This window comes from Chiloscyllium punctatum, chromosome 19 (assembly GCF_047496795.1).
Source record: "Chiloscyllium punctatum isolate Juve2018m chromosome 19, sChiPun1.3, whole genome shotgun sequence".
Classification (NCBI taxonomy): domain Eukaryota; kingdom Metazoa; phylum Chordata; class Chondrichthyes; order Orectolobiformes; family Hemiscylliidae; genus Chiloscyllium; species Chiloscyllium punctatum.
The window spans coordinates 89,838,201-89,852,205 of NC_092757.1; the positions used below are offsets into that span (position 1 = coordinate 89,838,201).

At 39.0% G+C, this 14,005-nt stretch overlaps 1 protein-coding gene across 2 annotated transcripts in view; it reads right to left on the minus strand.

The window, feature by feature from the left end:
• ints2 (integrator complex subunit 2) overlaps positions 1–14,005 on the minus strand; it is a 60,238-nt gene that overhangs the window by 17,298 nt on the left and 28,935 nt on the right. For both annotated transcript variants that reach the window (XM_072590035.1, XM_072590036.1), the window contains exons 11-19: positions 13,577–13,691; positions 11,715–11,783; positions 9,033–9,167; positions 7,241–7,417; positions 6,100–6,208; positions 4,897–5,001; positions 3,644–3,808; positions 3,115–3,316; positions 263–388 (exon numbers count right to left, since the gene is read on the minus strand). In XM_072590035.1, the coding sequence (XP_072446136.1) occupies positions 263–388; positions 3,115–3,316; positions 3,644–3,808; positions 4,897–5,001; positions 6,100–6,208; positions 7,241–7,417; positions 9,033–9,167; positions 11,715–11,783; positions 13,577–13,691 (1,203 nt within the window). The remainder of the gene's footprint in view (positions 1–262; positions 389–3,114; positions 3,317–3,643; positions 3,809–4,896; positions 5,002–6,099; positions 6,209–7,240; positions 7,418–9,032; positions 9,168–11,714; positions 11,784–13,576; positions 13,692–14,005) is intronic.

Below are 14,005 nucleotides of genomic sequence, written 5' to 3' on the forward strand. Positions count from 1 at the left end.
GAGCTAACGTTAAATATTCATTTAGTATCTCTCCCATCTCCTGTAGTTCCACACACAGTTGACCTCACTGACTTTTAAAGGGGCTTTATGCTCTCCCTATTTGCTCTTCATGTAAAGTAATTAATTAATGAGAGGATCTTGAAAAACTGAAAATTTACCAGAATGTTCCTGAATAGGACAGGGACCATTTGGATGAGCAAGTCCATCACTATGAAACAACTGAACTACTGAGCCAAGCATCCTATGGCTATTGGTGGCTCACCTGTACACTCTACGGTCACATCGCAATACAATCAGTGGATCAATCATCAGGTCATTCTGCGTGTATTTCTGCTGGCGAAGCAGTTTGGTTTTTGGCTGCAAGGCATTCACTGTCATCACCCACAGCCTTCAAAACAAAAACATGACATTGGCTATGTTTCATAGGTTATTGAAAGCCGACAAGATGGTAATCAACCAAGATCCTTATAGAATGAAGCCATTTTCAATGTTCTGTTCTAATAATAAAGTGCTTTAAAATGAAAGTTTGGAAGTAATTAGAGTGATTAAGCAAGAACCATGATGCAGATCCTAAACATTCACTTCACACTCTGCATCTTAAGACGGATAGGTTGATTTAAAAATAACACTGCAGCAATGCTTACTAGTCAGTCAGTGTGAAACGGCCGAGAGAGTCCCAAGTTGGATCCTTAATCACAGTTTTGTTAATTGATCTCACTTTAAGCTCTACAATTAGTACCACCAACTTGTCTTCCCCCTCTAGTCCAAGAAACAAGGCTGTACTCTTGATTATTTTCTTGTGAATACCTTTAGCAAAAATGCATGGTTGAATGCCAAGATTAGATTTTGTAGTGATGTTTTTCATTATTGCATACCCTATCAATGTTCACCTTCAAAGGATTACATATTGCAGAGTGCTCATTTAGAAGAAGCAGTTGTGTTACAATTGTTAGGTTTATGTCTTGGCACTTTTTATAAATTCGAAGTAGAACGAATGGGATACCATGAACTACACTCTACTGACATCTGCCTGACAGCATGTCTTCTGGTTTCATTGTTGAAGATTTGATAATGGCAGCAGCTTGAGTTAATAGTGGAGACAGACACACCAATGTTGAAAATATTAAATTGTAAATACCTTAAATGACCACTTAATTCCAAGATGGGGCATAGGTTTAGGGTGAGAGGGGAAAGATATAAAATAGACCTAAGGGGCAACTTTTTCACGCAGAGGGTGGTACGTGTATGGAATGAGCTGCCAGAGGATGTGGTGGAAGCTAGTACAACTGCAACATTTAAGAGGCATTTGGATGGGTATATGAATAGGAAGGGTTTGGAGGGATATGGGCCGGGTGCTGGCAGGTGGTACTAGATTGGGTTGGGATATCTGGTCGGCCTGGACAGGTTGGACCCAAGGGTCTGTTTCCATGCTGTACATCTCTATGATTTTATGTACAAAAGGTAGGCTTTCAAGGATAATTAATTAGCATTTCTACATAGATACAAGGTCCGTGTGATTCATATTACCAAGGGGATGGATGTGGAAAAAAACCATTGTGAAGATCATTGTCAAGCTATGAAATATAGGATCTGGGGTAACTTGACAGGGCTGGTTGTGGAGAGGAAGTTTCTTTTCATGGGAGAATCTAGAACTAGGTTGTTTGAAAACTAAGAGGTTGTTCATTTAAATTAGAGATGACACATTCTTTTCTCAAAGTTGCATTTTTCTGGAACTCATCATGAAAGCAGAGTCTTTGAATTTTTTAAGGCAGAGGTGAATAGATTCTTGGTAAGAAAAAAGTGGTGAAAGGCTATCAGGCAGGGAGGTGGATGAGGTTATAAATACAATAGCTCTGTTATAATTATTGAATGGTATAGCAGGATTATGGAGTAGATGGCCTACTCTTTCCCCTTATTTGAAGATTAGTTTACAGGCTGATTATCTGTTCTATCACTGGTTTTTGAGTCTGCCTGGAATGAGAAGGAACACCTAAAGGCCAAAAAAGTCTTGATTATTTGCAGTCAGGAATGCAGGTGAAAGCTTATGTTCAGATTCAGAACCAAAACACAATGCTCATGTGGAGTTAAAATAAGGCTGGAAGTGTTAGCAAGCTTGGGCGATAGGGACAGTCCGCAGGAAAAGAAAACCTCAAGTCGTGGATTGCAGGCTGAGAAAACAATAGGAATACACCTTCAACATCTTAAGATGGGAAATCTTGACGTTCCAATCATTGAGCTACCAATGGAAGTTTACATTTCTTCCTGAAGAAATTTAGGGGCAGCACAGTGGCTCAGTGGTTAGCACTACTGCCTCACAGCACCAGGGACTCAGGTTCAATTCCTGCCTCGGGCAACTGTGTGTGGAATTTGCACATTCTCCCAGTGTCTGTGTGGGTTTCCTCCAGATGCTCTGGTGAATTGGTCATGCTAAATTGACCATAGTGTTAGGTGGCTTAGTCAGGGGTAAATATAGAGTGGGGGTCTGGGTGGGTTACTCTTCAGAGGGTCAGTGTGGACTTGTTGGGTTGAAGGGTCTATTTCCATACTGTAGGGAATCTAATTTAAAAATTTATTGGCAACTATGGGGACCCTAAAGTGAACTGTAACCAGCACGAGTTGGTATCTTTAGAAGAGGAGAGGCTAATTGCAATTACTGGCTTGGATAACATATTTAAAACAAGTGATCTGAACATAAACAACAGGTATTTGTCTCAAGTTATATTAACGAAATCTCAGTTACAACTTCAAAGCTCAAGACAGTCTTTGCTGATGAGAATTAGTCTTGGCAAAAGGATATTTGCTGAAGCTTGTCAGGACATTTATGCGAAAAAAACTGACAAGACTGATATTACTTTAGTGTGCACTCTTGACCACTCAACAGAGCAGAGTCCCTTCTGACTGAATATAATATAGGTGCATTTTCTAATTCATGACAGTGGGCGGTTATAAAATGGTAAACTTTCACCAAAACACAGTTTAGAAAGATGACAATAAGCTGCAGAAAAAGCTTTTATCGATCACCTTCTGTCAAGATTATTCAAGGCAATTATGGTTAACACAGAACATAATTAACAAGTGAGCCATTAGGTAACATTTATACAAAGACACTGCTACCTCCTTGGCATAACGGTGTTGAGAAGCATCCAAAGCTGATTTACTGTCTGGAGAATTCGTCGGGGAACATCTGAATCAAGCAACCGATACAAACCCAACATCAATGCTTCTGCAAATGGGATCAGCTCACTGGCAGATAATAGTGTCAAGTCCTCCAAGGTCTGCATCAGTTGAGTGTAATTGATAGAAGCCGACTGGAAAGCTGGAGATGACAGGATCAATGGAAATTGTACAACAGATAAGTGAGTGATACAAAGAATGTCAAAATGCAGGTTAAACCCTCAAATATCAGGCAATTACCAAAAAAAACAGTAAAGTGATCAAGATGAAAACAATAATAGATTTGCTACAAGCTGCAAACTGGATATAATAATATCTGTGCACAATATCAAAATACTCTAATTGTGAAATGGTCAACAAAATGTTGTTTTACTAGTGATTTTTAAATGATTTATAGATATTATCTGAACTCCTTTGGAGGTACCTGTGGTTTGTACATGCAACTACAAGTCAGTTTTCATGCCAATACCTTCCTGCAACTTCTTGGGCGTATGACGTTTGGCCCGGCTGGTTAGCAGCATTCTGGAGAGCAGTGCCTCTGTGCCCGTCACTTCCTCCTCACACATCCAGTCATCCACCATACACAGGTGAGGATAATTCGTTGCCAGCAAACGCAACAATGCAGAATGAAGGCCTGGCGGACAGGGAAAACCTCAAATCAGGTCAGAACATGCTTTGTTGTACACAGATATAAAATTCAAGAAAATCACAATCAACAGTTACTCTTCAGTTACATCAAATGACCACTTCTCCCACTACTCCTTATTAGGTCATACATTGTTTTAGATGGTTTCTCTGGAAGCCCTAAACACACTCTTGATGAATAACCTGCTTTACGATGCTGTATTGTGCTGAGCTTAAACCAATCAGTACAATTCCTCCTTCTCTCAGTCTAGGGTTTCAAACTTTTCACAACAATCTGCTCCAGATTGGAAACATCAAATGCAGATAAGTGTTCAATCTGTGAATTCCTAGTCACTTGTTATTTAAATTCTGAACCTTGCATCGGTCACGATCTTTCTATCCTTGATCTCTGGTTGTGTAGTATGAAGCCCTATGTAAGCTCAAGGAATAGATCCCATTCGTTGGTTTCTACTTCCCAGACTTCCAGTCATGTTTAACAGTTTGAGACCCCGAAAACCATCAACCCTCGTTACATAATAGTGCTTTCCACCCTGTCATAGACCTTCTCTTTTGTACCTTTCCACAGACGCTGTGCATATCACTTCCTTCAAACCTCTTACGTTGCTCACTCTTCCCAGTTCCAATGGAAAGTCCCAATTTTAAATTTTAACCCTTTTATCTTCACGGATGCCACCAGAGAAGGGGAGTTAATGTTTCAGGCTGTGTGACCCTTCCAACATTTCTGTTTTATCAAAATTTAATCCCATCCTCATCAAACATCCTGCATTGGCCCATGGCCAGCTAATGAGAGACAGAATTCCAGCTGTTTCTCACCCTCCATTCTCCTGGCTAAGGGTACCAAGTTCAATTTTAAGCATCCAAATGAGTTGTTTTGGTACAAACCTGAAGAACTACTGGGTAACTCTCATCATAATTCTTAGAAATAAATTCCAAAACAACTTCATTTTTACTGGATGTGTCTCCAAATACAAGCAACTAAATATAATAAAAGTACAAGGACTTTGTTAGAATGTGTTTATATCAGAACCTGTGGATTCCAACTGAGTCTGAACGAACAAGTGAAGCTTCTGCATTTACCTCCAAGCTCCTGTTGAAGCCCCTGTGCCTGGCGAATTAAATACTTGATAGGAATCTGATCCATCAGTGCGGCAGAGTAAGACTTGGGTTTCTTCTGAACTGCCGCTATTAGAAACGTGGATGAAGAAAATAGTCAGCATATCCACCAATGAACCATTTCACCAAGAATAGGCTGAACAGTAATCCTAAAATACTAATGTTTAAAACGAAACAGGCAAAAATTCCACACTTCAAGTGAAACCAAATCTTCACGGGTCAAAAGAATCCGAGTTAATGTTTCAGGTTTAGGGACCCTTCCTCAGAACACTCAGATCTTTCTGAGGAAGGGTCACTCGGCCTGATGTATTAACTCTCATTCTCTTCACATTGTTGCCACACCTCCTGAGCTCTTCCAGCAATCTCGGTCTTTGATTTACAGAATCCACAGTTCTTTCAGTTTTTCTTCCTTCAGGCAACTCAGTTTAAGAACTGTTGATAGATACCTATCCAACAAAGCAACAATAAACATTACAGCACACTGCAGGACACCTAAAAGGGCTTTGCAGCTAAGGAAGAACTTTAGAAGTGTAGCCACGGTTGTAATGTGGGAAACGTGACATAATTAATTTGGGCACAAGAAGTTCCTCACACCAGAGCAAGTAAATCAGTTTTTTTTTGCAGTGTTGGCTGCGATTTAAATATTAGCCTAGTTGTCAGGGAAACGGTTCCACTCTTAAAAAAACACTGTGGGATCTTTTACATCCACTTCAGAGAAGAGTTAGACCTTTGCTTTAAAGCTGCATCTGAAAGATAGTAGTTGTGAACCTCAGTACTATACTGAAAGGTCAACCGGATTTCATGCTCACGTCTATGGGCAAGAATGTAAACCTACAACCATGGGTGAAATGAATAATTTGTGTCCTCGTTATGTCCAGGAAACATATTTAAACTGTCCTGTTTATGTTCTGCAGGCTAGTCTTCTGAAAAAGTGACAAATATTTTTAAAATAGATTGAGCTGGGCTACAGATTCAGGAATTATGAAAGTTCTTCAAAAGCTGACCTACAGTGGGTGCAATGAGGGGGGGCGATGTGGAGGAATCTGACCATCTCAGAATACATGCATGTGCACACACCTGCCTTTACCTTGAACTGTAGTTATAGGAAAACATCTTTGGGCTTACAAGAAATGTCAAAATGAAACAGAGACAGAAATGCACACATACCTAATGGTTTCACATTGGCTAGCAAAGTCTCCTCATATGACAGTGTGTAATAGAGAACCAGAAGCTGAGCTGTGATGCTGTGCCTTTGTCGACATCGGTTGTTCTCTCCCTTTTCACAAATATAGGAAAATGATTAAAGTGGCTCCTTTGAATTTATTGATTTTGTTTTTAAATGTTCTATATGCCTTTGCAACTTTTCTCAGTCTCATCTTCAGTCACAACTTCAAAACAAACCTGCATTTGACCGTAATTTTTAACAGTGACACAGTCAAATCATTTATTACATCCAGGATTAAACAGAAGGAATGTTCAGTGGAATGCAAAATCTTCATTGGGGTGGAATGTTTCTCATTTTGTTTTAGTCCCAGCAGCTCGACTAGAATACAAGCCAGTAAATAGAAAATTAAACTACTTTGGATCTAGTCATCGCAATTTTGTCAATTTTATACCAACAAACCAATTTAACATACATCATACTGGATTGCATAATGAGAATCGAATTTAATGTTCCTATTCATTAAAATTTGGGCATTTAACTTTGATTCCCAGTTGGGAGTTTGAAAATTTTTATAGCCCTATACTGGGGTATGGGCTCCAAGTTTAGGTAGACCACGCAATTTTTTTAGGTGTCATGCTAAACCGAACTATCCTTATCTGTTATGTGCCACTTACACTCGTGCACTGCTGCAAGGATGCCATTCCCTGAATACCAATCGGGTACAAAGATGCTCACCAGATGCCCCTTCAGTTGCCCAAGCATAACTCAATGTAGACCGGATCAAATATATGACTTTCCTGGTTTGTTTGGCTCAGATATAAAGGACTGGGATTTCTTTTGCTTAATGCACCAGTTCACAAAACAATATGTCCAAGGGCTAGAAGCAGAAAATGGCAACACTGCATAACTTCCTTCTCCAATTTGTGACATCAGTTTCTCAGTAAAGATGCTCATACACACTGCTGAAACAAGGCAAAAATCGGAACACGTGATGTTGTCAAAGAGACATCTGGTCAGTGAATCTGAACTGTGGCAGGGTAGGAGTGCAGAAGGGTTAGTACATGAAAAATATAGCATTTATTTAATTTATACAGAATATACCACAACTTTTTCCTGAATACACAAAAAAAATGATGTTCTCACCCAAGTGAGGCCATTGAACACATTAAGGACTTCCTGTTCGGTGATTGGTTGGTTTGTAGCTTCAGGATTAGCCTTGGATGCTGGCGTCAGAATGGAGTTGATGTAAACATCGATTAGAGGAATTAGCTGAGGGTGCAGAGGGGTTGTTGTTTCACACATTGGTCGGTAAATCCAGTCCTAGAAGTGTGACCCACAAAATATTAAAAATGTAATCTCTATTCACATCAGATTTGAAAAGAAACAATTACAAAGACTTTCTGGGTATTAAAAATCATGCTGCAGACAACAGTGTGCAGCATTCTATATCTCTTTATTTGATACTATTTTTAACTTGCTTCATTATCAATTTCATAAAGTTTCTTTCTCAATAGAATGTCAGCAGTTATTTAGTACAGATATTCCACATTCATATCTCCCATGACCAACATCACAGTAAAGGATAAGGAAGAGAAAGTGACTTCATATTATGCTGTAATCCTTTTCTGTAGGCAGACTATTCTCTCTGCTTTATGGTAGAAAGTGACATAGGTCATTCATTTACACAAGCTTTTCTGCATTTTTCAAATTGTTGCAAAGAGGACATTATATGTTAAATTTAGTGTTGCTCTCAACAATTTAACCTCTCTCCCCCTCAGCACGAGGCATATAAAGGATTTCACAGTGCTTCAATCTCTCAGTCAGGATGGCACTCAGCTTTCGAGTACTTACACTTGTGCTGTTAAATAGATATTGCTTGGTGTTGAGGGAAAAAAAAAAGAGAGCTTGACATCAAGATTATTTACTAACTTTCTCGGTTGTTACTAAAAAGGTGCAAAATTTTGATTTATTTACAGTGGTAGTTAGGACCAGCAGCTAGAATACCAAAATGTATGTAGTGATGCTGGGTGACTTGATTAAGAAATAGGAGACACACAAACAATGCAAAGGATAACCTAATTAAATGGGAAAGGCCATTGCCATATTGTTGATGGCCCCAAACATTATCAATTCACACCACCACCTTGCCTGCATGAGCCATTTATGCAGAATACATACTGCGGAAGGAGAATACAAAGTCTCTGCATTGCAATTACTGTGCAGAAACACAACTATCAGCTTGTCAGAGGCTGTAACTGACAATGAAAACATATAAAAACTCTTCCCCACTGAGGTTCAAATGAGTGGAGACTGACTGTCCAATGTTGGCTGCATTCATAGAAGATATCACTTGACTATTGCAAATTGATCCTGAATGTTGAAATTTTATAACAGCATTTCTCATAGCCTTCACTACGGTGAAACTTCATCACCAACATAAAATGGAAATGTTAACCAGCTAATTTTAAACAATATTTTGATGTAAGAACTTTACCAGTTTAAATTATACATTTAAAAATGTATTTTTTCTAATTCTAGTCTTGTACAGAACATTGTGGAATAAAGAAACAGCCTGATTAGGCAAACCAGTTCATATTCCACAGAAGCTTATTTTGCATAGCATGCACACTTGCTGTCCACAAAGGTTTGTTTCCTGTTATCATTTAAGTTACATTTGGACGTCAAAGCTTACAATTAAGATTTGCTACGTAACAAAATTTCCATGTATTACAAAATACTTGCTGACTCTGGCCACTGGAGTGTCTGAAATCTCCTTCCCCCCCCCCCCCCCCCCATCAATATCTCAAAAATAATAAAAAGAATCTTACATTAATCAACTAACTGCATAGAATGTCATAGGCAAAATACAAGTCCATATTATATAAAGAAATGATATTTCTGAGAATAAGAAATGCTGTAAAAGGCATGTCACTACCTTGATGGAAACTTTGTGCTTAGTGAAAGCACGGCTTCTTAACAGCTGGTAAATACAGTGTATAGGCAAGAACCCAATTATGGTAGCACTCAGATTGCTGGTTACAGGTACACGTACAGCATGAGCAGTTACTACCTAGAATGAGAAAGAATGACAAGAATGTAATTAACTTTGAATGTTAAAATTTGAACTCGTTTGTTAAAATGTATAGTATTAAAATTTATCCTACATCTTGCATTGCACAATGGTACCAAGGAGATTTCTATTTGTCATCCTTCTCTCCCTCTGACCTTAGGCCCCCAGGAAGTGCTGAGGTACTGGCCAGACAAGAATTAGCAGGGTAAAGCATTACTACGCAAGATCCAATAATGGATTATGAACAGGCTCCAGCAGGACTGGAAATGTACTAACTCTCTTAACAGCTGGAAATTCCACAAAATAATTAAAACACCATGAGACCTATGGCCCACTAGATGTGCTCCATCACTCAATGAGATCATGGCTGATCTGATTAACTCCACTTCCATGCCTTATCCTCACAACCCTGGTTTCTCTTACTGATGATGAAAAAAAAATCAGCCTGTTTATCTCAACCTTGAAAAAAATGAAGTGACTGAGCCTCGACAGCTCCTTGCAGTAAAGAATTCCACAGGTAGAATATCCTTGGAGAAGAAATTCCTCATCTGTCGTAAATGGATGACCCCTTACTCTCAGATTACATCCTCTGGTCCTAGGTCCTCCCACAAGCACAGACAACCTCTCTACATCTATCCTGTCAAGTCCTGTAAGAATTTTATTGGTATCAAATCTCCCTTCATTCTTCTAAACTCCAATGCGTACAAGCTTAACCTTGCCTCTCAGGAAAACTCCTTTATACCTGGAATCAACCTAGTGAACCTTCTCTGGACTGCTGCCAGTCCCTTTAGATAAGGGAACCAAAACTATTCATAAAATTCCAGGTGTGGTCAGACTACTACCTTGTATAGATTAGCAATACTTCCCTATTACATTCATTCCTTTTGAAATAAAGAACAACATTGCATTTGTCTTACCAATTACCCACTAACTTGGATACTAGCCTTTTGTAATTCATGCACAAGGACTCCCTAATCCTCCCCTGTTGCAGCTTTCCATAAACCTTTCCTATTTTCCGCTCTTCTATTCTTCCCACCAAAGTGCAAAACCTCACATTTCTCCACATTATATTCCACTTGCCAAATTTCTGCTCACTCATTTGCCTTTATCCTTCTGTGGACCTCACAACTTGCCTTCCACCTAATTTTGTTAGCAATAGTACATTCAGTGCTATCATGAATCTCATGAACATATATTGTAAATAATGGTGGCTCCATTGATACTTGTGGCATTTCACTAGTTACAGGTTTCCATCCTGAAAATGACTAACAGAATAGAGTTGGGATAATGTAAAGAGCTAATCCTTATCGTATGCTAAATATACTACCCCTAACATAATGGGCTAAATACTATTCAGTAGGATGGGGTTACAGAGGCAGAATGAAAGGCATTTTTGCATTTTCACACAGACTGTAAATACATAACTGAAAAAAAAGGTGATAGCAAAAATCTTTAACAAGACAACATAGAAAGCACGAACTTGTATTTCTCAGCACTGGCGTAGGAGGAAGCATTTCTGATTTCCCAGTTGATTAGAATATCCTACCTAGTTGGTGTTTGGGCACTGGGAACTAGGTAGCATTTGCACTTTCTTACATAAGACTTAATGCTTTTTAAAAAGTAAATGTTTCTATTGAATTTGCCTGTGTTTCACACTGTGCCTCCCACACAAGCAAAGGTAAAGCCATTTATATTCGTAGACAGTTCATACTTGTTTGGTGTCCAATTACAACTTGATAAGATTTTCCTTCTAGTCTACACCTACTACTTCTCACTCATGTTGTGAAAACATTCCAACACAATCTGGTTGTGGTGGTGGTAGTGGTTTACAGGAGAGCTGAGACCAACAGCACAGTGAGTCACCGATCAACTAATCATATACAGGTTTCATGTGAGATTCACTGGATAACACAGGTGTGAGAATTCAGTTCACTGCTTCCCTTTGCAAGCTTAATACTGTGACCACAATGTTGCTCCAATACCAATCAGTTAGCTCAATATCAGGATTGAAACCGGCACCAATTGGATCTGCATGGCTTAGGTGACTGAGAAAAGTAGAGATTTCTTATCAGTGTATTATCGTCATATATAATAACTATATTGGAAAGCAAAGGCAATGCTCTAGGTTGGAAGATATTAAGCTGAAGTCCTATTTACTCTATTTCTTTAAGATTACGATATCCCACAGCAATTTCAAATCATTCCTGGTAAATGGTGCTCCCTCAAATCAACATTGCCAAAAATAGATCAACTAGTTATTCAGCTCATTGTTGTATCAGAGTGGGGAGGGCATTTTTACAAATAGGTCAATGACATAGGTCCTCAAACTTACACATTTTGATGTTTCAGTGAGAGGTTATAACGCCAGTGCAAGTTCAATTTCTTTTTCCTACATTTGCTGAGAAACAAAGCAAAGTGAAGAGAGTATAGGGTGAAATTCTCAAGTATAATGATTTACAATTCGAATAGAGAGGAATTGAAAACTTTACCAAAATCATCCCTGTGTATAAATGCAAAGATAAAAATATGTGCAAGATGTGGGTTTACCTGCTCTGTAAATATTTCCTGTGTGAAGATGGTTTTCATTCTGTTCAGTGAACTTGGTTTTATGGCAATCTAAGACATATTATAAAAAGGTGCTTATTGTTAGTTTTAACGCAGAAAACAAGACCAAAAACAGCAGCACCATTGCAAAACGGCCCCAACAAGCAAAGTTTCATCTACAAATGTATTATCTTTGAATCATTTTCTGATTTCATATTGCTGATATGTCCAGAGCAACCACTGGTGAAGGGAGGTTCCCTTCATGGACAATGCAGACAACTCATTTTCAGAGAAACCTTCACATATGTCAGTTACTATCGGACATTGTTATTCCAATGCTATTCAGGCTGACGTCATATCCTTCACAAATGTGAGCTAGTGTAAAACCCATATCCTCATACCGAATTCAACATCTGTAACTTTAGGGTGTAGGTTTGCTCACTGAGCTGTAGGTTTGATATCCAGACGTTTCATTACCTGGCTAGGTAACATCATCAGTGGCGACCTCCAAGTGAAGCGAAGCTGTTGTCTCCTGCTTTCTATTCATATCTTTCTTCTGGATGGGGTTCCTGGGGTTTGTGGTGATGTCATTTCCGGTTCGTGAACAGGAGACAACAGCTTCGCTTCACTTGGAGGTCACCACTGATGATGTTACCTAGCCAGGTAATGAAACATCTGGATATCAAACCTACAGCTCAGTGAGCAAACCTACACCCTAAACCTTAACCTGAGCTACAAACCTTGCATCTGTAACTTTGTTGAACTACACTGGCTCCTGATCCCACTACATTAAGTTCAAATTGATGATCCTTCTGTTTAAGTCCCATTGGGCCTATATACCTTACCAAACTGATCAACCTTTCTAGCCCTGCTGCCCTTTCTACTTGTATCTAGCTCTCCATTATTTTAATGTGCCCTCTCCTTGTGCCCCACAGTTAGCAGCATGTCTTAGCTATCTGTCTCAAATTCAAAAACTTCTCCAATTTACTACTCTCTTCCAAAAACCTTTAACACCTACCTCTAGCTAATGTTTTGGTGACTCTCATTTGCTACCTTTTACTTAATCTTCACTTTTGTACGCTGAAGTTGCAATTTGAATAAATTTTTTTTTGTTGCAACATTCTTCTTCAAATCACATTGCGTATCTATTACATTTTTTGCTATTGCACCATCCTTCAGTCTGAAGGGAGACAATTTCCCTGCTTCTGGGAAGCTACAATCAGCTTCAGACAAGAAGGAATTAGAACTCCGATGGCTTAACTCATGCTTCCATTAATTTCTCTTTCAGGGTAGGAGAGGAAAATGCACCCACACTCTCATTCCACGCTCATTTTTATTCCCAGTGGAACAGGCAAAATTAAAAACTAGCTAAAAGGAAAATCTTGAAAACGCTGATGTTTACCACTTGAGGATAGCACACCAACATCCTGCCATCATGTAATTCCTGTTCCCTCCCTGCAAAATACAGTTTCTATTTTATATTAAAAAGTCACAAATGTTTTTCAATTATTTTGTACTTTATTGGTAACACATTAGAGTTTAAAGATTAGTCATGAACAACTGGAAATTATTGCATCTAACAGCCACGGCACCACCAAAAACTTTCAACATTTGCACCAATGTTACAGCACAACCTTTGGCCCTCGTTCAGATGTTACATATACCCTGACAAAGGGTATATGTAACATGGGTTGGTCACTTACAAGTGAAGGACAGTTATAGGTGAACAGAATGAAAAGTTAATGTATTGATACAAGTAGCTGCTTGAAAAAAAAACTTTTAAAAGATTTCAGCTAAAGAATAACTGATTTTATTTTCTCAACTCCCACAAATTACTACGGGAAAAAGGATACAGGCACACTTACCTTCATACCCAAAGTGGAACAGACCAAGTCGATGATGGCACTGAGCTGATTACTATGAAAGTACATTGCAACCAATAGCAGCATCTCACCAAAGGAAGCAGAGACCCCTGTGGTACTTGAAATTACACAAAAAAACAAAGTTACGTCACTCCAGCCAATTGTAGCGGATAGGCCGTAATTCTTTCATTGTGAAATTTGAGATCTGGACAATACGGTGAAACACATGACCCTATTTTCTAAACCAGTTCAGGCCGTTGGAAAGAGAATCATTTCGCTGACACCATTTCCCCACTCTCATGGTTACTTGACACATCTGGCACAACACAACAACTGGAAGGCTGCTCTCTGACTCTTCAATAGTTGCTCAATTTGGTCATTTGGAAGTGTGCTGGGTATAGTTTAGAAGCACACTTCAGCTGCTCCTGACAA